General features: G+C 45.2%; 3 protein-coding genes across 7 annotated transcripts; all 3 read right to left on the bottom strand.

Annotated features, from left to right (window-relative positions):
- Positions 1–162: 162 nt before the first annotated feature.
- hsd3b1 (hydroxy-delta-5-steroid dehydrogenase, 3 beta- and steroid delta-isomerase 1) lies at positions 163–2,732 on the bottom strand. 2 transcript variants are annotated; one of them, XM_027026586.2, is made up of 3 exons: positions 2,431–2,732; positions 1,604–1,810; positions 163–1,352 (listed from the first exon to the last, which is right to left on the bottom strand). In XM_027026586.2, exons 1-3 carry the CDS (start codon positions 2,648–2,650, stop codon positions 562–564), a joined length of 1,218 nt encoding a protein of 405 aa, XP_026882387.2. In that variant the 5' UTR covers positions 2,651–2,732; the 3' UTR covers positions 163–561. The 2 variants fall into 2 exon arrangements, with proteins under 2 accessions (XP_026882387.2, XP_026882388.2); XM_027026587.2 differs by having other exon boundaries at positions 1,604–1,768; positions 2,431–2,730.
- Positions 2,733–3,203: 471 nt separating this feature from the next.
- On the bottom strand, positions 3,204–9,555 carry si:rp71-68n21.9 (kelch-like protein 9). Of its 2 annotated transcripts, XM_027026584.2 has the most exons (8): positions 9,427–9,555; positions 8,814–8,933; positions 7,288–7,555; positions 7,056–7,188; positions 6,740–6,936; positions 5,114–5,960; positions 4,776–4,889; positions 3,204–3,910 (listed from the first exon to the last, which is right to left on the bottom strand). In XM_027026584.2, the coding sequence occupies exons 2-8, from the start codon at positions 8,816–8,818 to the stop codon at positions 3,414–3,416; spliced, it is 2,061 nt and encodes a 686-aa protein (XP_026882385.2). In that variant the 5' UTR covers positions 8,819–8,933; positions 9,427–9,555; the 3' UTR covers positions 3,204–3,413. The 2 variants fall into 2 exon arrangements, with proteins under 2 accessions (XP_026882385.2, XP_026882386.2); XM_027026585.2 differs by lacking the exon at positions 9,427–9,555 and having other exon boundaries at positions 8,814–9,389.
- Positions 9,556–10,453: 898 nt separating this feature from the next.
- On the bottom strand, positions 10,454–15,827 carry hao2 (hydroxyacid oxidase 2 (long chain)). Of its 3 annotated transcripts, none has more exons than XM_027026576.2 (8): positions 15,745–15,827; positions 13,347–13,499; positions 13,032–13,183; positions 12,393–12,676; positions 12,065–12,283; positions 11,684–11,842; positions 11,247–11,316; positions 10,454–11,134 (listed from the first exon to the last, which is right to left on the bottom strand). In XM_027026576.2, exons 2-8 carry the CDS (start codon positions 13,475–13,477, stop codon positions 11,079–11,081), a joined length of 1,071 nt encoding a protein of 356 aa, XP_026882377.2. In that variant the 5' UTR covers positions 13,478–13,499; positions 15,745–15,827; the 3' UTR covers positions 10,454–11,078. The 3 variants fall into 3 exon arrangements, with proteins under 3 accessions (XP_026882377.2, XP_035378632.1, XP_026882376.2); XM_035522739.1 differs by lacking the exon at positions 15,745–15,827 and adding an exon at positions 15,028–15,191; XM_027026575.2 differs by lacking the exon at positions 15,745–15,827 and adding an exon at positions 14,805–14,888.
- Between the last annotated feature and the right edge of the window lie 6,772 nt (positions 15,828–22,599).

The raw sequence follows: 22,599 nt of genomic DNA, 5'->3' as shown, positions 1-22,599 counted from the left end.
TATTGGCCTCTGGGTTCAAGCTGATGTCTTTACAGTCACTCTCTACATAAACACTCATTACTGCAGTCATACCAAAGAAGTGATTTTACTAAGATGATATGGTCAAATCTGAAATCTGTACATTGACAAAACACACAAATGTCACAAGGTTGTCACAGTTTTGTTATTTTATTGATTACATTTTGTTGAATTAGAATCAATCATTACTTAAAGAAGTTTAGTTAAATGATAAACTTTAAAATGTTACAATTCAAAATATAGGCTGTAGTGACCTAGCCAAGAGCCCCTTTATGATAAAAGTTTAAAGATCTACTGAAAACAACCTATATCTTAATACTGTAGTCTAATAATACAGTTTAATGCTACAGTTTATTACTACGGCCTAATACTGTAGTCTAATACTGTAGTCTAATAATACAGTTTATTACTACAGCCTAATACTGTAGTCTAATAATACAGTTTAATACTACAGTTTATTACTACAGCCTAATACTGTAGTCTAATACTTGATCTTAACTGATTTTGTGGTCATCTGCATTAGTAGATGGTTTTATTTCCCTTTCATTTCACACTGATTCGCTCTCTTTCTCTGGGCAGGATAGACGCCAGCCAGTCGGTCGTTCTTTGGCGTGCTTCTGCCCAGTCATAGCGAGGGGTATATCCCAGATCCCTGTGGGCCTTTTCATAAGAGAAGCTGAAGGGTGTGTTCAGCATGACCAGAAGCTGCCGATTCAGGGGCGGAGTAAACTTCAAAAGGGGGCGGAGCACAGCTTGGAGCAGCTCCATGAGGAAGGAAATGAGGTAGAGAAGGAGGAAGGGGAGGACATGTCTGTCCTGTATGCCGAAGCCCAGGGGTGCCAGGACGGCATGGTTGAAGTCGGAGTAGCTGATGGGCGGTGTGTCGTCTGAGACGTAGTAAATGTTTCCGCCCACCACCAGCCTCTTCTGCGGCTCCCTCAGGGCGCGGGCAGCCTGGAGGTGCGCGACCGCGACGTTCCCCACGTAGACGGGATTCACCTTAGCCTCACGCCGAGACATCCGCAGCAGCACGTCGCCATTCTTGATCCCGTCCCGCATGTGTCCGAGCGTGAAGCGGCAGCCCTCTCCGTAGATGTACATGGGCCTCAGGACACAGGTGGCCATTCGAGCCCCATTCCGCCCCAGGCAAAGCTGCTCCGCTTCCTTCTTGCTCTGGCTATAAGGAAACTTCAAGCAGCACACGTACGGGGTGTCCTCGTTGCCACAGATGATGGGCTCACCGTGAGAGTTTGGACCGGTAACCTCAATGCTGCTGGTGTAGACGAAGGAAGCCACTTTCTCCTGGATGCAGGTCTCCAGGAGCAGCTGGGTACCTGTCGCAAAACGGAGGGGGGGACCACGTCACGCGTTCTGGTGTCACTCAGTCTGCATCCACCCAAGCTCTGTTGCTTGTGTTTCTGCGAAACCCTTTATTCAAATTAGCAAACGACTCTTAATATGACTGTTAGTGCCAGACGAACGTCATTAGCAAATGACGCAAATGTAAAAAAGACTGATGACTAAACATCTCTGAATGATTACAGGATGACCAAAGCCTGTCAAAGCTGACCTATTGACCTCTCACCTTTGACGTTCACTCCATAGAGTTCACTAGGGTCCACGGCTCCGATGACGTCAATGAGCGCGGCCGTGTGGAAGACGAGCGACGCGCCCGTGCAGGCGCGCGCCACCAGCTCGCGGTCCCTGATGTCCCCCTCGAAGACGCTCAGCTGAGTCTCACCCAGGGCATCTGATAACCACAGCCGGTACCGTGTCAGGGAAGCCAATGAGACTGGAAGTAAACACCCTCTCAGCAGAAAAAGTGGACGGATTTGCAGCAAACGAGTAACAATATGAATACGTGGTAGATCTCTGGAAACTAGGAATATTTTAAATATCTTTTGGGATATTTTCTTAGGCTGGCAAATTTTAACAGCCACAGAGATAGATGCATTTAAATACACTACAGTTTATACGGATAGGCGCCGATATAAAGTTATTATTATAAAGCTTGATTATGAAACGTTTGAAATTCGGTAGAAATTCTATTGCTTGTAATGTGGTTGTATTGTTATTTAAAATTAAAACGGAAAAAATGCATATAGAGTGACCTGCGTCGCTCTTCATCGTGTCGTGTTTCGCTCTTCTCCGTATTCTCATTCATTCTATTAAGCATTTAGTATGTCGACCGTTTCGGGAAGTATTGAAGTTCAAAGCTGGCAGTTCAATATCGGTCGTTTTCGTGGCTTGCAAAACAGTAGTTTGTGTAAAACCTTTTAACACTAATAAAAAGTGTGGGGGGGGGGGGGTTTACATGATAACAGAGCGACTCTCTAAGACTTAAAAAAAAAAAAATCAAACAAACCGAACACAGTTGCATACATAGGGCTCGTGGCCACGGGGTAAACGCACCTTCCAGAGTCTGAATGAAGTCAGGCGGGACGTTTCTGTCCAGCAGTCGGATCTCCGACAGTCTCTCTTCCTCCAGCAGCAGCCTGACCAGCCTCGCGCCGAGGAATCCGCACGCGCCCGTCACCACGCACACGTCCCCCGCGAGCGACATGGATGCCAGGGAAGCGACCCGTGCAGTGCTGCGGCGTGCGCGCTGCCACATGAGGCCGAGGGAGCGCATGCTTTTAAGCCGGCCGCCAAGGACAAGCTGAATGCCACATTAAAGCGACATGAGAAATGCAGTGCGAGGAATAAAACGCCAAGGTCAGAACTGATAGAGGAGGCCCGCACCTTGGTCTCTCGGGCTCCCTCTAAACGGACTCTCATGGTTTTACGTGGCGGCCTTCACCGTCTGAAAAACGCCGCGTGTTGTGTTAGTATTTGAGCTGAGGTTGTCGTTTCAGTGTCTCGCGCGCAGTTCTGGAACTTGTGCAATATTTCGCGTGCAGAATAAGGAACTGTAGTTCTTATAAACCCTGTGCGGAGTCAACATACCCTATTCCCATCCGAACACACTGGAATCTCGCTGTTTGGACCTACATGCTCATTACCTGTAAACGATACAAACCTCACCTAAAAAACAGCTGAAACGGAAATTAGATTAAAAGCAAATATTTTTATTAATGAAATACAAACAACGTTTAACAAATGTTAAAAGTTTTTTTTTTTAAAGCTAAATATAAAGGACACAAGTAATATTCACTGTTAACCATTTTTTTAATTAATTCTGTTTGTTCATATCTTCTTTAAATAATCTTTAAAGAATACTACATACAAAACAAAAATAAGAACTGTTCTTGATTCTAGCTAAGTTTATGTTTATGTGCTCTAGGCCTACTTATGGTGTGCTCTAGGCCATCTTACCACTGTTGGGCCCCTTAACCCTCAATTGCTCAAGTTGTTTTCGTTTTGGATAAAAGTGTCAGCTGAATAACGTAAATGTGTCAGCTCTTAGCTGTTGGGAGGGGACACTCCTGTATCTGGGCTTCGACCACCGAGCCCTCCGGACGGTGGACAGTCATGGTGCAGGCTCGAATGCCTCCCAGTGGCTCCAGTACGTTAAACACCCGCTCCCATTCATCCTTGTCAGGGTCATAACACTGCACTATGTCCACCATACAGCGGCTGTTCCACGAGTACCCGCCCACCACGTAGATCTGCCCCTTGTACACAGCCACACCCACGTCACTCTGCCCACGGGACATGGGTGCCACTACGGTCCACTGGTCTGTCGCAGGGCTGTAGAACTCACAGCTGAGCACGTCGTCGTAGTCGTTGGTCCCACGAAAGTGGTTCCCGCCCATGACATAGAGACGCTCGGCCACTGTGCACATGCAGTGCAGCCCCCTCAGCTCGGTCATGTCTGCTCGCCGGCTCCACGTGTCCGAGGCTGGGTCGTAGCAGGACAGCTCCTTCTGGAACGCGTCTCGTGTTATCCCGCCTGGTGGAGGAATGGGGAAACTTTGACTTGCTTGTTGTTTTTACCTAAAACATGGCATTGAAACTCTGCGAAAGGCATGGCAGGGAACCTGTACATGCCTGGTGTAGTAATTGCCGCATCAGAAGATAAAAAACATCCAAACCACCTGGTTCTCTAGTTCACTGAACTGCATGGCCCCTGTTGCTTTTTAACTGTTTGATTAGTTTACTTTTCAAAGACAAGTACCAGAGGACTCGCTGTTTTTACATCATCTGCAGGTGGCAAATGGTTCGCACACTCATCTTAGTCTGGTGTGAGAAAACACAGCTCAAACTGCTGGTGCATGTAAGCAGGAAGGAAGTGGTCAGAAATGGGAACAGAAGGCCCACTTACCAAACACCCCTCCCCCCACCCACTACGGCTTCACACTGGCCATAACGGGACAGATTACGTCTCATATCTGAACAAAAACCTGCACTGGGTCGTCATGTCGTCTCCAACTCTAACCCACTTGCTCGGTCCTGGTACTTAACTGCTGCGAGGCCAAGCAGTGCTGATTTTCTGCCATGACACCACCCCAGAAGATCACCCCAAACAGTGTACCTGAGGTTCAACGTCCTGCTTAAGATGTGCTTTGTTTCCTGCCACTAAATTTTTATCCCACACATGGTTTCAGTTTTTTAGAATCGTTAGTAGTTGTTTAAAACAGTATAGCTCTTGCTGTGAAGTAAATGCTATGAAGCAACACCTGGACCCTCTGTTAAGGCACTGAAACACACAACACCACCAGTACTATCAACTTTCATCTCCGTGTGCTAGAAGGTGGACGTTTTTGGCTTTAATCCAGACAATACTATATATTAGTCTTACAAAGCTTGAGACTTACCTGAGACATACATGAGATCTCCGTGCACAGTGCCTGCATGGCCATAGTGAGGCTCACTCATGGGTGAGACAAAGGTCCACTCGTTCTTGGTCAGGTCGTAACATTCCACTGTGTCTGCAGGCATGACCGCGTGATTAGAGTCCAATCAAGGCAATGTGAATAGATTCTAATATCAATTAATAATTGATCACTGTCAGCTTATGACTTGGATTACTCAACCTTTACTTTTCATCTTGTATTTAATTTCTTGTCAGTCTAAGGGACAGGGTGGAACCTATCTATCCTCAGAGGCCAAAGATTTCCTGGAGACCATTTTGGTTGAACCTGCTGGACCTTACCGATCTCTCCGGTGGTGTTCCGTCCTCCCACGGCGTACAGTTTCCCCTGCAGAGCGCTCAGATGGAAGAATGTCCTCTTCTGGTTCAAGGATGCCACCTGCAGCCAGCGGTCAAAGCGCGGGTCGTAGCGGTAGGCGCTGTCCACCGCTGTTTTACCCTTGGTGTCGTAGGTGCTCTGCCCGCCCACGATGTAGAGGAAGCCCCCGAGCAGGGCCACGCCATGCTGGTAGCGTGGCACCTCCATGGGCTGCAGGGCCCGCCAAGTACCCCCTCCCTCCTTGTCGTACAGCCGGAGCTCACGGCTCACCACCAGCTGCTGCCTCATGACGCCGCCCAGGGCCAGCAGGTACGTGGTGTCTGAGCGGATGCGCGTCCGCTCCGTCTGCAGCGCCGGCTGTAGGTACGGCAGCATCTGGTAGTTGCTGGCCTCCAGGAGGAGATTGACGCAGGCCGTGTTGGAGCGCATGAATGCCTGAGCCCCTCCGTTCGCCCCGCCGCCCTCGGCCTCGTCGGCCTGGTCCTCCTGGGAGATCTGCAGCAGCTCGGTGGGACTCATCAGTGGGAAACGGACGCGGCGCATCAGAGAGTAGGTGGCGCTTTGGCGCTCGCCGGGCATGTGCGCCAGCCATGCCCGTGCCACGCGGTACAGCTCCATCTCGGAGAAGCCCTTCAGCGAATCGCTGGCCAGGGCTGCCAACATGCTGGCCTCCGACAGCTCCAGGAAGTGGCTGCTCTTCACCAGGGAAGAGAAGTTCTGGCACACGAAGTCGTGAACGTGGGCCTGGACGTCCTCGAGGAGCAGATCGCTAGCAATGCGCTCAACCTCCATACAGTTTTCTATGGTCACCTGCCATGAGCATATGACATCAGCTTCTTAAAAAGGCTTGCAGAATGCACCTATAAATGCACATGTACATTACCAGGCAGAATTGTGGACAAACCTCTTTGCTTGTATGTACTATTTGCTATATTTTAGTGAATGTATCAAACCAGTAAACTAAGACATTTGTGATTTTGCCATTGTAAATACTGACTCTTAGATTCTTCAAAGTAGCTGCTCTGCTGATTACAGCTCTACAGCTCTTAGTGTTTTCTTAACTCCACCACTGAGACGAGACACCACAGGGACGCTCTTCTATCAGTCTTGAAGAAATTCAGGGGTGAGGGACAAAGTTCTGAATGAAAACTATTTGCTGAGGAGGCATTCAAGATTAATTGCAATTAAGTATATTATATATATGTGTGTGTGTGTGTATTTACATTTACAGCATTTAGCAGATGGTCTTATTCTAGCTTATTCGAGCGACTTACAAAAGTGTTTTGTCATTTACTCATAGAATATATATATATATATATATATATATATATATATATATATATATATATATATATAAAATAATTTTGGAAATCAATTCATATATTGGCTATCAACTTTTACTATTTACATTTGTCAGAAACAAGTTTAAGGATAAACAATTAGATTCAAAAGCCTTTAAGACTATGAAAGACATACACTATCAGGTGTGTCCAAACTATTGACTGGTACTGTATTTGATCTTGGCTCAGTCCAAGTTAGCAGACCCCCCCCCCCCCCCACCCCATCAAGATCGTGTAAAGGTCACATACCTCACTGCTAAGCAGCTGGTTGCAGAAGTTGAGGACAGGAATGACCTGGAGAAAGCTGGCAGCCTCTAGGGTGTCCTGCAGGGTGGAGAGACTCAGGCTCAAGCGAGATGTGTAAATGAACTCGATGATGTTCTTCAGGCCTGTGCTGCTCACACCGTGGAGTTTAATCTCCTGCAGGTCTCGTTCCTTCATTCCCCCTGGTCCGAATGGAGCAAACCAGGAGTTACAGAACTTTCACTTGTTCCTCTGTAACTCTGCCACAGCTAGCAAATCCCATCTGTGTTCGTGACACTGGGACAGAAGCTCAGGGTCTCACCTGTGAACATGGCCTTGAAGTAGTCACTGGCTGAGGCCATGATCACCCTGTGTACCGGGAAAGCTTGACCGCTGTCACCAGGCAACAAAGTGACATCACACAAGGTCTGATCGGTCCGAAAATGATCCAGGCCCTTGGGAAGTACGACCACTGCCATTAGCATTAGCATTAGCATTAGCGTCCAGGCGCTCTGTGTTCAGGGAGAGCCTTTCCATTAACAAAGCCTCCTTACCTGCAGTATGACACTTCCATGCTCAGAGCTGCTGAACACCTCGAACTGGGGTTTGGGAGGGACGGTGGGTTTGGGAGGGAGGGTCTCGGGTTTGGGCGCAGGCTCCGCAGGTCTGGCCGCAGGCTCGGGTTGCCTTGGTGACGCAGGAGGCATGGGGACAGCCACGGGCAGCTTGATAGTTTGCGGCGGGGGTCTGGGCGGGTCCTTCTGGCCTCTGCTCCCAATGCGTGACAGTCGCCAGTGTGGTTTTCCTTCTTCTCCACCGTTCCTGGAGGGAAGCAGACACGTGGGTCATATATTCCAGATGTTTCCATTCTCAGAGCCTTCAGCCATGGCAAGGACAGGTAACCAATCAGACAGGCGAGCACTGAGAACACACACACTGTGTTATTGCCATGACTGCACCCCCTGGTCGAACATGTAACCCTAAGTTAAGATGGTTGCATGGCCACAGTGTGGCAATCACCTGAAACATAGGTGTTATATAATGAAATCTAATAAAATGACATAAATCTAATCAAAACTTTATTGCTTGCAGTCAACAGGGCAGAGAAAACAGACCCATACAAAATAAAAGACACTGAAAAATATAAGTATATTATATTTAAGGTTTTAGATATATCAACAACTGTAATATAGACATATCTTTACACAGAGAAACGAATGTAAAGATAATGACAACAAATTAATAAAAATGAGGTAAAATATATATATATATATATATATATATATATATATATATATATATATATATATATATATATATATATATATATATATTATTAAAAGTAGTAGCTGCCAGTGAGGAGAGTTTGATTCCATGGTAACCAACTCTTTCTTTGCTGTAAAGACGCCGGAGGGGAGAGAACACCCTGCAGCTGGGTATTAAGAGTAAAATAGGAACTTGGTTTCATTTACGGTAAGGTAAGACCAGAATAGACCTTTGTGATCACAAACACAAACGAAGCAAAACCAGGAAGTGTCCTGTACCATATCTGACTGTGATGATACAATGGTGATTAGGAGGCTAAACCCAGGGGAAGTTCAGGAAACATCACTTCATCTCTCGTTTTAGTGAGGTATCAGATGTTTTAGTGCGGTATCGGACTGCTGCGTATGAGTGAAGCTGCAGCATTCTCCCAAATCTAGGATTAGGATCAGGGTTCGGATTAGCCCCTAACCCCTGACCCCTAAACCCAGTGTACAGATACATGGCTCAGCCAATATGCATTTGAACATATCCAGTGCCCACCCCAGTCGCCAGAGCTAAACGCCTCAGCAAAACAGTCAATGTGAGTTTACAAGTGAGTGTCAGTGAGTCAGAGGCACATCGAGACAGTCAGCATGCAGAACACGGGAAGCTTTACCAAACACACTAACTGCAATCTTCAGTAGGCTCAACGTTTGGCTCAGGGAACTGGCAGTCCCCAAGGGTGCCGATATGTTCAGTGCACTGTACTTGCAGGTCAACAACAGTGTTAACTTCAAACATGTTCCCCATCATGAACGGAAGTGAAACAGCTTACCCCATGCTGATCCGCTGTGGACACCCACTCCGGGGTACGCAAGACTGGTATAGAAGAATGCTCAAAGTCCTTACTCCTGTCGTGATTTGACAGGCATCACCCTGAAATCCCTCACAGTGTCTTCAGAAAGGACACGAGAGAGATTAAGCTGGCGTTGCGCAATGGGCTCACACCCCACACAGCATAGAAACTCAACAAGTTCTTCTTGACTGTGTACACAGGATACAGGCTTTCCCCAGCTAAACATAGCAGAGGCAGCAGAGACAGACAGATTTGCATCTAACAGCGAACACGTCTGCCATGTACAGAGCTACATAAACACATCACTAATAATCTGCATGCGACATTTCCTTCATATAACTGACATTCAGATCCTGCCCAGAAGTACTTCACATATTTAACAGGTGTCTTCTTCAGTTTATAAAGTGACCGCCCCTCTAATTCCCCATTGCACAACATTGCAGTCTTGTGTTTGATATCAGTAATGAGCTAAAAAAAACATTTATAAAAATGTTATTTACTTTTTCTGTATATTAAAACATTACATGTCAGATATTTTCACATCATTTTGGCGAAACATAAGAGACAAGGGTTTCCTTAAAGCCGCACTTACCCAACACAGATGTGCGTGTGTGTAGGTTCAGAGGCTTCCTGTCATGACAGCACTGAGCATCACACTCCCACCCACCGCCTCAAATGGAGGTGTGTGAGCCTCTTGACTTCCTGCATCACTTCTCATTCTTGGACACTGTCTTTCTCTCACGTACACCCACCCACCCACAAACGCACACAAGCACACATTCCCAAATGTGTTGCAAAATCTAGTCTTCTGCTTTTTAAAAATATATTTCGAGTGAAGAAGAATGTCAGTTTTGTCAAGACGTTAAGTGGTAATGTAATGCTGCCTGAGTGCTGCAGGGCGTGGAGTGTGCGAAAAGATTTAATGACATAACATAAAAGACTACTGTGGCACTCACACAACGTTAACAATAAACACGGGCTATACATGGATCCAAATATTACACTTCAGACGCTAACAAACAAACAATGACCAACGGTGAGGCACGCACTGACGGGGCTTTAAATAGACAGACACGCACTAACACTTAATCCCGTACAGGTGCGCGCCTTCACGGATGTGTGGCCACAAACATGAGAGAACCCCCGTGCACGCGGCAGGCCGTACCACGTGACTCGTGGGGGGGAGCGTACCTTGACAGGTAAACCATAAATGTACACAAAAGTGGAAGCAATGTAGCACACAGCCCATTCCTGTTACTTATATGTACCGTGTGTGTTTGTGTGTGTGCGTGCATGTGCGTCTGTCTCTACTCAGTGGTGTTTCCCTACTTTCTGATGTTTTACTTTTGGTGTTGCACTCACTGGAGCACTTTTAAGTGCATAGTGTGACAGACCACACTAAAGGTTTACTGCAGACAGCTTTAGAGTAGCACAGAAGAATGCTGTCGAATTTTTTAAAAAAGGATTATATTTATAGTTTCAGCATGAGCGCTGGGTTTGCATGCTAGCGTGTAAATATCATGACCCCGATCCTGACCCTGACCACACACACACTGCAGCTTGGCTCCTATTACGAACTTACGAGACCAAGAAAAGACATCAAATGACTGACAGGATGCTGTTTTACAATAAAGAGTTTATTGATCTAAAATCAACATCATTTTCTTTCAGATAATGAATTCCAGGCTGTTTTGAATACTGGCACAGTAGTTTTTCCCCACCACACAAACCTCTCCTTCAAATTCCAACACACCGCGCAACTAAAAGATTAAACTGCTAAAAATAACCCAACTGTCAGATACAAACGCGGCCCCGTGGCCTGCGGCACACACCCTCCGTTCTGCTGCTGTCCCTGCCGCTAACATCACCAGCGTCTTCCCTCGAAGAACCGTAAAAACGTGATTTTTCTGTCAAGTTTCCATTTTTATAGAACTCTAATAGAATGTATATTAAACATTATATTAATATCTAAAAGCATGTATAATAAACACTTCATTCAAAATCATTTGGAATACATATTTAGTGTTTTTCTTTATTTCTGAGTGCCCATATCTGTATTTTATTTGTGAGAATAATATACAGAATAAATATATAGACTAATATATAGAAAAACACAGTCACTGATTTGCGATGGTTGAGTTGGATCTGTGTCTAACAGGTCAATGAGTGAGCGTCCAGGAGTGGAGACAGTGTGTGCAGGAGGAAACGTTCTCCTTATTCCAGGCACGCTTGCTGCTGTTGGTGTCAGAGCTTGGAGAACTGAACGAGGTTCCTGTTAATCTCAGCCACGTTTCTGCAGCCTGTTAAAAGGGTAGAGAAGAGACCGTCCATGAGGAGAGACATACTGGAACTGGAACGCTCTCGCGGCGGAGACCCCGCACCCCGGCGTGGGCATGGTGTGGCTGCACGTACCTGACAAGGCCATGGCCAGATGGAACTCCTGGTGTAGGATCTGCAGGACTTCCCTCACACCCTGCTCCCCCTGGACAGCACACAGAGGAGAGTCAGCAGGAGCCATTCAGGTGAGAGCTGAAAGTCACATCACTGCTCATGTCATGTCACGTCACGTGACATCACTGCTCGTGTCATGCCACGTCACGGCTAATGTCATCTCATGTAACATCACTGCTCATGTCATGTCACGTCACTGCACACGTCACATCACTGCTCTCACGTCACATCACTGCTCACGTCATATCACTACTCACGTCACGTCACGTCACTGCACGTCATGTCAAGTCACATCACTGCTCACGTCATATCACGTCACGCCACTGCTCATGTCATGTCACTGCTCACGTCACCTCACGTCACACACACATTCTCACCAGCTGCTCCCTCAGCGTTACCTTGTAAGCAAGGCCCCAGACTGCCGGTCGGCCAATAAAAACACATTTGGCTCCCAAGGCCAAAGCCTTGAGCACGTCAGTGCCTGTGCGGACGCCCCCATCCATGTACACCTCGATGCGCCCTTTCACTGTGTCCACTATCTCGGACAGGCAGTCTATCTGTGTGAGGAGGAGGAACGACAAAATGGGGAGGGGAGTGGGGGGAGGGGAGGGGAGTAGGGGGGGAGGAGGGGAGTGTAGGGGGTGGGGAGTGTAGGGGGTGGGGAGGGGAGTGGGGGGACTGAGTGAACGTGAGGAAAACCAAAGCACAACAGCACCATCTCTCTAACAAGGCGAAGCACACAGTGTGAAAACAAAAACAACAATAACCCCGCCTCTCACCGTGGCCGGCCCCCCATCCAGCTGCCGGCCCCCGTGATTTGACACGATCAGTCCCTGGACACCATGCTCAACTGCCAGCTCAGCGTCCTCTTTGGTCAGGATGCCTTTGATTATAATGGGCAGGCACGTGACAGACTGCAGCCAGTGCACGTCCTTCCAGCTGAGAGACGGGTCCATGGTGTTGGCGGGAACGCCGTACTCTTCAGGACCTGTAGTGTCCTGTAGGGGAAGACATATACACACACAAACAAAGCAGCACAGCAAAACAATAAAATACACTGTTCAAGGTGATGTGTTTGAGAAATATCAAACTACTATGTTTCTTTACCTGAAAGGTGCCCTCAAAGTTCTTGACCTTCAGGTGTGCAGGAAGCTTAAACCGGTTGCGGATGTCGTCGCGGCGTTTGCCCGTGTATGGCACATCTACGGTGAACACCAGGGCCTTGTAGCCCAGCGCCTCTACCCTGCGTACCAGCTGCTCGGAGATGCCGCGGTGGCGGTACACGTAGAGCTGGAACCAGCGGTAACCATGGGGAGCCGCTGCACAGATCTCCTCGACGGAGCAGGTGGAGGATGTGCTGGTGATGTAACAGGTGTTCAACGACTCTGTGGCTGGAGGAACAGATGGAGAGAGGGAGGGAGGGAGAGAGAGAGAGAGAGAGAGAGAGAGAGAGAGAGAGAGGAGCGAAAATTATGAAAAAGAAATACACCAGGCAACCTTTTTTAATAGAAAATATCACCACATTGCCATCTAGTGGACAAATTTAGGAATGCGCTGTCTCAGGATTGCTCTCACGTAACTGGCAAAGTAGACAGTACACAGTAGAAGACTATTACAATTATATTACACAGTACGACACTATTACATTTATATTACACAGACTGCGAGGACGCTGTGTCAGCGTGCACTGTGAAAGCAGTGGGTCATGTACTTCTGAGGTGACCGTGCCCGACGCCCCACACTCACCCCGGGCAGTGGCCAGTTCTCCCTCATGCCAGGCCAGACAGTGGAACGCCGTGGGTGCGATACCCACCGGGAAGCTGATCTCTGTTCCCAACACAGTGGTCCGTGTGTCGCACACGGACACATCACGCAACATCCGTGGCCTGAGTCGGATCCTGGAACCGGATTAGGAGCAGGGAGGAAGAAGAGTTTAACATTTCTCTGACATAAAGGTAACAGCAATTGCTTACTCACTGGTCAGCGAGTGATCCGAGAATCTCTGACCAGGGCAGGGCCGCGCTCGGTGCTGAGTGTGAGACTGTGGGCAGGGCGGCGTACCTCCTGTAGGCCTGCAGGTTGTCGTCTCTGGTGCAACCATCGTCGGCCCCAGCAGCGTAGTAGTCCCAGGTGGCCTTGGGCAGGTGCAGCCTGGCATACTGCTCGAAGTCGTTCAGACACACCATCGCCATCTCCGCATGCGGTACGTCCTCTCTGCAGACACACAGTGCGCCCCGTCACGCGGGCGCCGGCCTCTGTACCACACTTGTACAGACATACAGATTACACTGTTTGTGTTCAACACCTCCTTGTAAAGCAGGACATGTTTGTGAATTTGAAACATGAATATTAAGTTATCTGAAATATGACTGTTTATAGAAATTACACCAGTTTATTAATTTCAGATACTTTCAAATGAATGTTAATATTGTGAGTTAGCTTTGCTCCTGCAGTTACTGTGGGCATTATATTGTATTTACTGCAGTGTTCCCAGCTTTGACTACCTTTGCTATGGATACAAGCATTTGCATAAAAGATACATTGAAATTTGTAAGAGGGTTGAGACTTCCTTCATTAGTATTTGGCACTAGTGAAAAGCAACTCAGCACATTTGTGAACCTGTTCATGTCAGTTCTCTTGTACAAATGGTCAGAGTTCCACGAGCTGTGTCTGTTCCACTGATCACGAGTTCAGACGATGCCCTGGAGATCTGCTCTACTCATCAGAAGCTTGATTACGTTCATTCATTTGTAGTCATTGTTGATCTGTAGTGGTTTGCATCTGTGTGGGGAATTGACACTGCAGCAAGCTAATGACCCAAACACACACCTCACAACTCTGCAACAACCACTGGCAGACCAGATCCGCGAGTGTTTACAGGGAGAACAGGAATCCTTAGAATTTGGACAAACTCGCAGAGTTCATGTCAGTGCAAGTGCACACTGTCATTACAGCCAAAGGGGAGAGAGCAACACCAGACAGCAAAAGAATCTGAAATTTATAGTAATTCTGTAGTGAAGTTCTGCACACTGCAGTATTTCAGACTCAAATGTAGTGATTACCGTCACAGGCATAAAAAGAAAATAAATGTTGAGTGGAGTGAAAATTACAAGTAACTGAGGAATTTTTAACTAGAACTGCAGTAATTTGGAACCAAATGTCAAGCTGCAGACAGCATTTTGGTAGGCGAAGCAGAAAGCAGAATGTTTCGTTTTATTTGCATGCAGAATGGTGTGGTCAAAGCAGATGCATTTTAGCAATTACACTCCAGAATCTGTATATATGTTTCTTTTTTATATTGATGGCCAGTAACTTTAGAAATGGGCGAACTGGTCCATGCACAGAAATCAGATATGACGCTTTACACTTGTGTGATTATAATATTTTCCCCATAATCGTGTTTAACAACCGTCTTGTCATCTCAAAGCTAGACTACTGAAACTCGCTACTCGCTGAATAAGAGCGTCTGCTAAATGACAAAAATATAAATGAAAACGTAAACAAAACAGAGATACTTACGGATATTGTCCACTAGATGGCGGCTAGCGTCTATAATATTAAGAAGTCTACAAACATTTTACGTAAAATAATGACAAATTAATCGCGAACCTTATCTTTTGTTTTCAAATACACATGCAGAAATCCCTCTGGAAACACCCCGTGCGCATGCGCACGAAAGCCAACACGCGTACTCACGTCGGACGGAAAACCACCTTTACAAACTATGGCATAATTTACTTACTCGTGTGGCTATCCGTTCAGTTGCTCGACATTTGATCTAAACAATGTACAAACACATACTGTAACTGTTGCCCAATCTCTTAATAAGGACTTATCAAGAAAGATCGTTCATTCCCAATCAAACTAAAACGAAATAACCCGCAACGATGCAGGCGAAAAGACACGTGACAGGACTGCGGCCTATGGACACTGTGACCTACGACCGGACTGACATATTAACTTCCCCAAGCGTTTCATTTTAGTCCTACATGCAGTTGCTTAGCAAACACTAAGCCCAAGGACCTTTAATACGTTAGTTTGTGTTTAAGATCTATTTAATGAATTACTGACCAGAGCCGTCGCCAGCTTTGCCTTTAACCATTATACCGTCCTAATTGCACAGACCAGTTCAGTTGGGCCGCGATCGTGAGATGAAACTACGGCAGAGACCCCGGGGTCTAAGACTGGGTCTAAGAGTGCAAATTAGTGGATCGGTGCAGGCACAAAACAAAAATCAGGCAGCAAAATATTTTTCAATATATGAACATATGCAAATGGAAACAATCCAAAGGCACCCTATTTTCTCTTCAAGTGTTGGGCCTACAGTTCACTTATTAAACCTTTAACGCTTAAGACATGAGGACTACTGTTCTTTTATTAACAATTTTAAATTACTCAAGTAAACAAACGCCATCACCTCCACTTGGTATTACAACAGTAGGTTAATAAATGTCCTTACCAAGGATACTGAAGTTTTACTGAGGGCCTTCTTCGCCGCATTTAAGCGATAGTGAAGTTTCGAGCAGTTCACTGTGCCGTTTGCTTTCGCTGGAGTATTGCGATTTCTACGTCTTCTTCATAATTTCAACGTTATTTCCAACGAGTCCGTTTACACAGTAATATTATTAGCCCATGCTTGTTTTTTTTTTTTCTACACAAACTACTCGCTTCGCATTTGCTGTCGCCGGGAAATCCAGCATGATCCAGCATGACCCAGCATGACCCAGCATGACCAAGCATGATCCAGTATGACCCAGCATGATCGAGCCGTTACTTCAGCTGCCCCGCGGCTTACCGCCCGATTCAAAATATGGTACAGGTTAGGTGGGAATGGGTGGACAGAAACACTTTAATTTGGCTGAAAATAGCCTTTCAACCAAAAATAAAGCAGTTCACAGTCATAAAGTTTGTCATAGGACGCAGAAAAGTAGACGTTATTGATAATTCTGCTACTTCTTAACAAGGTTTTTTTTTTAGGATTTCCTGTCAAAACACTTCCATCCAGATCTTGCCCCAAGGGAGGCTGCGCTCTTCTGCGTAAAAGGCGGTGAGTTAACTTGGCATGGATGACCGTTAGAGTCTTACGGTTACTGTTTATTTTACTGTCGATTAAATATTTGTGTGTATTATGTCAAACGGTCGCATTACATATGTCCACACAGTCTGAGCAGCGACGCTAGGCACAGCAGGAGCCTGAATAATCGGATAATAATCGGATCCACTGTCTGCTCACATAGCCTAAACAGATGTTGTGACCATTTTAAACACGTCTTTTTTAAAACACATGTCTTTTTAAAAACATTTCTCTTTTCTTCTCTCGACAACTGTCCCCCATAACACTAAGCAACCATTAAAATAAAAGTCTGTCCAGCAAAGACAGGTTAACCTTACACTTTCTACGCAGAATTAGAATTTTTGTCGATTTTTTCCCATCAGATACGGTTTTAAGTGATAGAGCAATTACATTTTGCCATAAGTAAATGTTACCTATTCATAAATGAAGGCTGTTATTACACTTATGTGTAAACGTATTTCTAGCAGTAGTCAGCCAACAGACGGGATCCACTCTCCTGGGTACTGCTTTTCCATAATGACATATGAGTATACTGGAACAAAAAACTTGGTGATTTGGAAACATTTGGATTCAATGTTTTCAAACCTCATTTCCAACCTCAACTTCTAAAAAATGCTATAAAAACTGAACTCTGTACTTTAGTTCACGCGAACCTTTAACAGACAAAAGGACAAATAAAATATTTTCAGTGTTTTCCGTGACTGACGTAATTCTGTTTGTTAAATACAAACAAAATTAGAAACTGATGCCTCCAACACACTCTAAAACGCTAGGACAGAGGCATGTTTACCACTGGGTCACCTTTTATTTTAATTACACATTTTAATCGTTTGGGAATTGAAGGTAGTAATTTTGGCAGTTTTTTTGGAGGTGGGATTTTTGCCCGTTCTTGTTGTATAACAAGACTGGCGCTGCTCGACCCTCCGTCGTCGGAGTCTCCTGATTGTAACGCGTCATACAGTTTAAACAGCTCGAGCACACGCACGCGATGTCCACTCAGCCACCCTGTCGGAAGACTCTGGGCCCAGAGAGCTCGCGGGCGTTTCTGCGCAATTTCTTTTTTAAATGCATGACTTCTTCTTTGCAAGATACAGTTTCAGGTTGCATCTCTTGGTGCAGCGGCGGACTGTGTTAACAGACGGTGATTTTCCAAACGTGGCTGTGTCGATGACGGTAGCGTGACGCCTCCTCAAACAACGCCGCCGGAAGGCTCGAGATGGTCACGCGCAATGAGCAGCGGCTTCCACCCTTGGCCTTTACGAAGCAAGATTTCCCGATTCACCGAATCTTTTTATGATATCATGAACTGTAGATGGCGAAAGACCCTAATCAAATCAAAGTAAATTAAATTCTTTACAATCTTGGGCTGCACAACACTGTCTTTGAACATACAGTTTGGCACCCAGTTGTGAATCATGACCCATCCTTCCTTAAGCCGATGGTGGGTGTTGGTTTTTGTACTCGCTCTTGATGACCTCGACAGTGGTACTGTATAACCCGGTCTGAGTCTGAAGTGTGTGGCAGGGGTTACATTCTGGTTTTATATTTACAAAGTACGATTAGGTTTGTCAGTGAAATCACTGAAAATGTTTTCTTTGTATTTTTATCGATTAAATAAAAGTTAAGGCGATTTAACAAATTACAGATTTTAGTTTTATTGCATTTTTAGAAAGTCCCAACTTTTCTGGAATTAGAATGTGAACGACCAAACGATACTGTGTATAAACTATATTTTTATATAATGTTTCATAACGTTTAATTCTAATAATCTCTTAATACTTTTATTCAGTCCCAACTGTTTTCTTCTAGATGTCCCCGCGTGTCGGGGGTCTTCATTTAATAATGATGGCCATTCTGAGACTTTGAGCCTTTTTTTTTATCCGATCACCCTAAAGAGTTGTTGTATTGGTGGTGAGTCGGTTCGTTGACTAATCTTTTCACCTATATATATATATATATATATATATATATATATATATATATATATATATATATATATATATATATATATATATGTATATGTATATGTAACCTGCTTATATAAACGATATCCATTAGCACAGTCGTGACTTAGGCTTAAAACGCAAAATATCTTTAAAATAGTGAACTATTTGATTTACCGTGAGCATATAACTTTTTAAAATTTGTCTCCAGAGCCATACTTGTGAGTATATACCTTTTAATATATCACAGTGAATATATATCGGTGAGTATATAACACCGTGACTATCTTTTGTCTTCAGAGCCATACTCCTATACTGTATATAGCCACTCATGACGTCATTTCTCATCCAGTTACCCCGATTCATTTTTGCCTCCCTTTGTCTTCTCGTTCTACACAGTATATCAGTTTGCGGCATCGTTCTGTTGTTGTTGTTTTTCCAAACATTTTCATTACATCCTTTTGTACGGACTTTAGGCCTAGTTACGCTACCTTTTACGATGTCGCCCAGACAGCTGCAAGACACTGACATTAATTCATCGTGTCTGCGCAAAGGAAAAAAGGCGCGTGCTGATTACATCCCGTGACGCCAATGCGTCTAGAACAGGGCCTGCATAAGTCACAGCTAAGCAATGCTTATGGATTACGTCTTCAGGTCAATATAGATCAATATGTAGAGCCCCGAGCTTTAGAAATGACAGGTGAGTATCTGAGTACACTAGGTGGCAGTAGAGGACGCACGGAAAACCCAGTTCTGTTGCCTATATCCCTGTCTTCACACAGTATTACTGCTGGGAATTTTAGATGAAAAAACGAACTTAAGGATTTTAAGTACATTTAAGTCCTACCTGTCTGCGCTTTGTTCCTGACATTAAAATACACTTAATATTTCCCAACGGCCCTTTCTGAGTGCTGTTGGGTGTTTTTAAATCTCTTTTAAAGTGATATCTGCATTTTTTGGTATGTAGATATTTCCAGAGTAAATAACAAGCAGGCTGGAACTCTCATGTCTCACCTGAACCTCACTGTGCTCCAGCTGATTAAATAGATTAAACAGGAATCCCAGCTCTTAGCTTGGAAAATGACATCGGCTGCCCTGTACTTTCATACAGTAAAAAAAAATAAAAATAATAAAAATAATATATATATATATATATATATATATATATATATATATATATATATATATATATATATAAACCTATTAATGTTTTCTCTTCAGGCATAAACTGAAGCTCAGTGTGCGTTGGTGTTGCTGTCAGAAGGGCACCGGGTGATGCCACACAGTGAATGTGCCTTTGTGCGCTGGTAGCAGCCGCTGAATGGGGGTCACCCCCCACCGCCCTCCACGAGCCGCCCACGAGCCGCCAATTCACTGGCATTCACCCTCTGTTAAAGGCTCTCTGTAGAGGCCCGTGTCCAGAAGGGAGAAGCGTTTCTGGCCCTCGTCCCTACACTCAAAATATTTACCCAACAGACGCCTAACTGTGGGTAAGCCATCGAGCGATATGGAAAAATAACAGCTTCTGAAGGGTTAGTGCACACTGAAGAAAAGACGTATCTGCTGTATAAGTGCTAAAGATTTTTTCACAGAATCTAAGCATATATGTTTAACATTTTGTGAGATTTGATTATGTAGTGTATAAGTACTGTGGAGCCTGTCTGCTGGGCTTGGTAGTGTACCTATGAGAGATGTAAGATGGTCCTACCGTATCATTGGAGTTTCTGCGATACTCATGCAGTCTGGTTCACTGGTCCTTGCACACGTGCGCAGGTAGAGTTTACCACTGGTCCTGGGACACCTTTGACACCCAACCCCCAACTCCTGGAACAGTCTCTGTGCCTAGCTTTGATGCTAGGGTCTAAAATAGTTGTGCACATGCGCAGGCACACACACACACACACACACACACACACACACACACACACACACACACACACAGCAGCTAAGCTCCACTGTCAGCACTGGGGTCCCTCTGCACACATTGTCTACGGCTGAAAAGGAGGCCCAGAGGCAGTGTGCTGTCTCAGTTGTGTGACTTTCTGTGTGCTGTCTCAGTTGTGTGACTTTCTGTGTGCTGTCTCAGTTTGGTGACTTACTGTGTGCTGTCTCAGTTGTGTGACTTTCTGTGTGCTGTCTCAGTTGTGTGACTGTGTGCTGTCTCAGTTGTGTGACTCTGTGTGTTGTCTCGTGTTTTTACACGTCTTCAGCAGATGTGGTTGGCATATCTTTTATCTTTATATGGCATTAATGACATACTCTACATTTGAAGAACGTTTCGTATACTTAGCAAGAAAGTGATGTGGATTTGAATGCATCCTGTGTTATATGTAGATCAGTTTGTTTCAGAAAAAACCTTAGGGGACTATAATTCTACAGGCAGATCATGCCAAAGCCACAGAGTACATTATTAACACATTATGACAGCAAGGGTATTTATTTAGGTTATTTACATAGGATATTTTATATAGAGTATTTATTTAGGGTATTTTATATATGTAACGTAGTCGGCCCGTGTGCCGTCCCTCGACGGTGAATGACGTTTATTAACATAAAACGCAGACGACAACGGTGCCACTCACATATAACACGGCGATCATGGCTACACACTTAACATTAAACGAAGAACACATGAACATTAATAAATGACTACACAAACCCACGTTACGGCTACAGCGATGTTCCCAGAGATCGATATTAACACATAAGTAGCGACAATGACCAGCAGGGAGCACACCCTGACAGGGGTTTAAATAGGCAGACAAGCATGTAACACTAAACCCTGTTCAGGTGTGTGCTATCCCAGGGGGGCGTGGTTACAAACTGTACGCATGGGAATCCCCCTGCACGCGGCGGGCCATACCACATGTCTCGGGGGGGGGGAGATAGCATTCCGTAACAATATGAGGTATTTATTATGGGTATTTATATGGGGTATTTAGGGTATTTATATAGGGTATTTGTTTGTGGTATTTATATAGGGTATGTATATGGGGTATTTAGGGTATTTATTTAGGGTATTTATTTGGAGTATTTATATAGGGTATTTACTTAGGGTTGGGCAATGCACAATCAGTATATCTCCTGTGACTGCTGGTGGAGTCTGTGATGTGATACATAAAAAAATCTTTTTCTTGTTCAGATCCCTTGATTCCAGGTCAGTGTAAAAGTGAAAAGCTTCAATTAGATTTTCTTTGGTTTGTGTGTGTGCGTGCGCGCGTGCGTGTGTGTGTTTTTATTTGAGAAAGAGTGTGATGGTATCACTGAATGTAAACAGGGAAGTAACAGAACTCCTAAGACTGTTCCTACAGTGGTTGTGCCAAAGCTAAATGAGATTTTCTAGTTATATTTCATTACAGTTTTGATCCTATTTACTCAGAATAATCATCTTAACCCTGACTGGCCCAGTCACCCGTGGCAACCTCCTGGCACTTATGGGTGTGTGTGGTTTGCACTGGGATTGGCTGAAGGTGGGAGCCGGGCTTTGGTCCGCGGGGAGCTCTTTCATGACCTCCTCCAAGGAGCTCGGGGAGGTGCCGACGGATCTGCTTCTCTTCAGGTGGAAATTGGATTAATCTACAGCTGGCTCCGATGCTGATCATATCTTCTCCGCGCTCTCTCACTTGCGTTCTCACAAACACATGCACACTCAAACACTCACGCACATAAACATGGCACCCTGGTCTTCTTTCATATCTTATTTTAAATCAGGTCTCTCTCTCTCTTTCTTGTATGTGATGTTGAGTTTTACACACGTGTGCGGGAAGCCATGATGCTGTTTATGTCATTCCCCGGGGGCGAGGACACACGTGGGTTGCATTGAATAGGGTGTCCCCTTGCCCTGGTCGCAATCTTGCTTCTTAGTCACTTTTTGTCCCACACCCCACTCCCTTCCACACCCACACACTGGTGAAACTAGATTCTGTTTACTTGGCACTGCTGAATTCTTTTGACTTTAGCTTTTTTTTTGTTTCATCCCTACTCAAAATAGCAATGATTGCTGGTCACAGTATACCCTCTCAGTCGAAAACACCCCCCCAACTCACATAAACTACCACACACTGTTTATTTTTAGTATTCTCTACATGTTAGGAAAAAAAACAAAGGTATCAAAACGATGATGCGATTATGCCGTGCTAAACAAATCCTTTTCCTCTGATGGGCACACGCTCTTTGCCTGTTCTTGGTGTTCTCTTCACCACCTATGATGCATCTCCATCAGTCTTGAAGACGCTCTCACATATGCGGAGCACTTGTAGGCTGAGGCGCGCGAGCTTTGAATGAAAACGTTTAGCTG

The sequence above is a fragment of the Electrophorus electricus genome, chromosome 25 (genome assembly GCF_013358815.1).
Source record: "Electrophorus electricus isolate fEleEle1 chromosome 25, fEleEle1.pri, whole genome shotgun sequence".
Lineage (NCBI taxonomy): Eukaryota > Metazoa > Chordata > Actinopteri > Gymnotiformes > Gymnotidae > Electrophorus > Electrophorus electricus.
The sequence above is the reverse complement of the archived record's forward strand: the minus strand, read 5'-3'. Positions and strand labels throughout refer to the sequence as shown.

Coding starts and splice junctions, on each gene's coding strand:
- hsd3b1 (XM_027026586.2), bottom strand. CDS start 2,650: ATGCGCTCCCTCGGCCTCATGTGGCAGCGCGCACGCCGCAGCACTGCA. Junction 1,811..2,430: donor CTTCATTCAGACTCTGGAAG/GTGCGTTTACCC, acceptor GTTTACTTCCAG/TCTCATTGGCTTCCCTGACA. Junction 1,353..1,603: donor CTATGGAGTGAACGTCAAAG/GTGAGAGGTCAA, acceptor GTTTTGCGACAG/GTACCCAGCTGCTCCTGGAG.
- si:rp71-68n21.9 (XM_027026584.2), bottom strand. Junction 4,890..5,113: donor GAACACCACCGGAGAGATCG/GTAAGGTCCAGC, acceptor TCATGCCTGCAG/ACACAGTGGAATGTTACGAC. Junction 3,911..4,775: donor AGATCTCATGTATGTCTCAG/GTAAGTCTCAAG, acceptor TTCCTCCACCAG/GCGGGATAACACGAGACGCG.
- hao2 (XM_027026576.2), bottom strand. CDS start 13,477: ATGGCGATGGTGTGTCTGAACGACTTCGAGCAGTATGCCAGGCTGCAC. Junction 12,677..13,031: donor AGAACTGGCCACTGCCCGGG/GTGAGTGTGGGG, acceptor CTGTTCCTCCAG/CCACAGAGTCGTTGAACACC. Junction 11,135..11,246: donor TCTGGCCATGGCCTTGTCAG/GTACGTGCAGCC, acceptor CCCTTTTAACAG/GCTGCAGAAACGTGGCTGAG.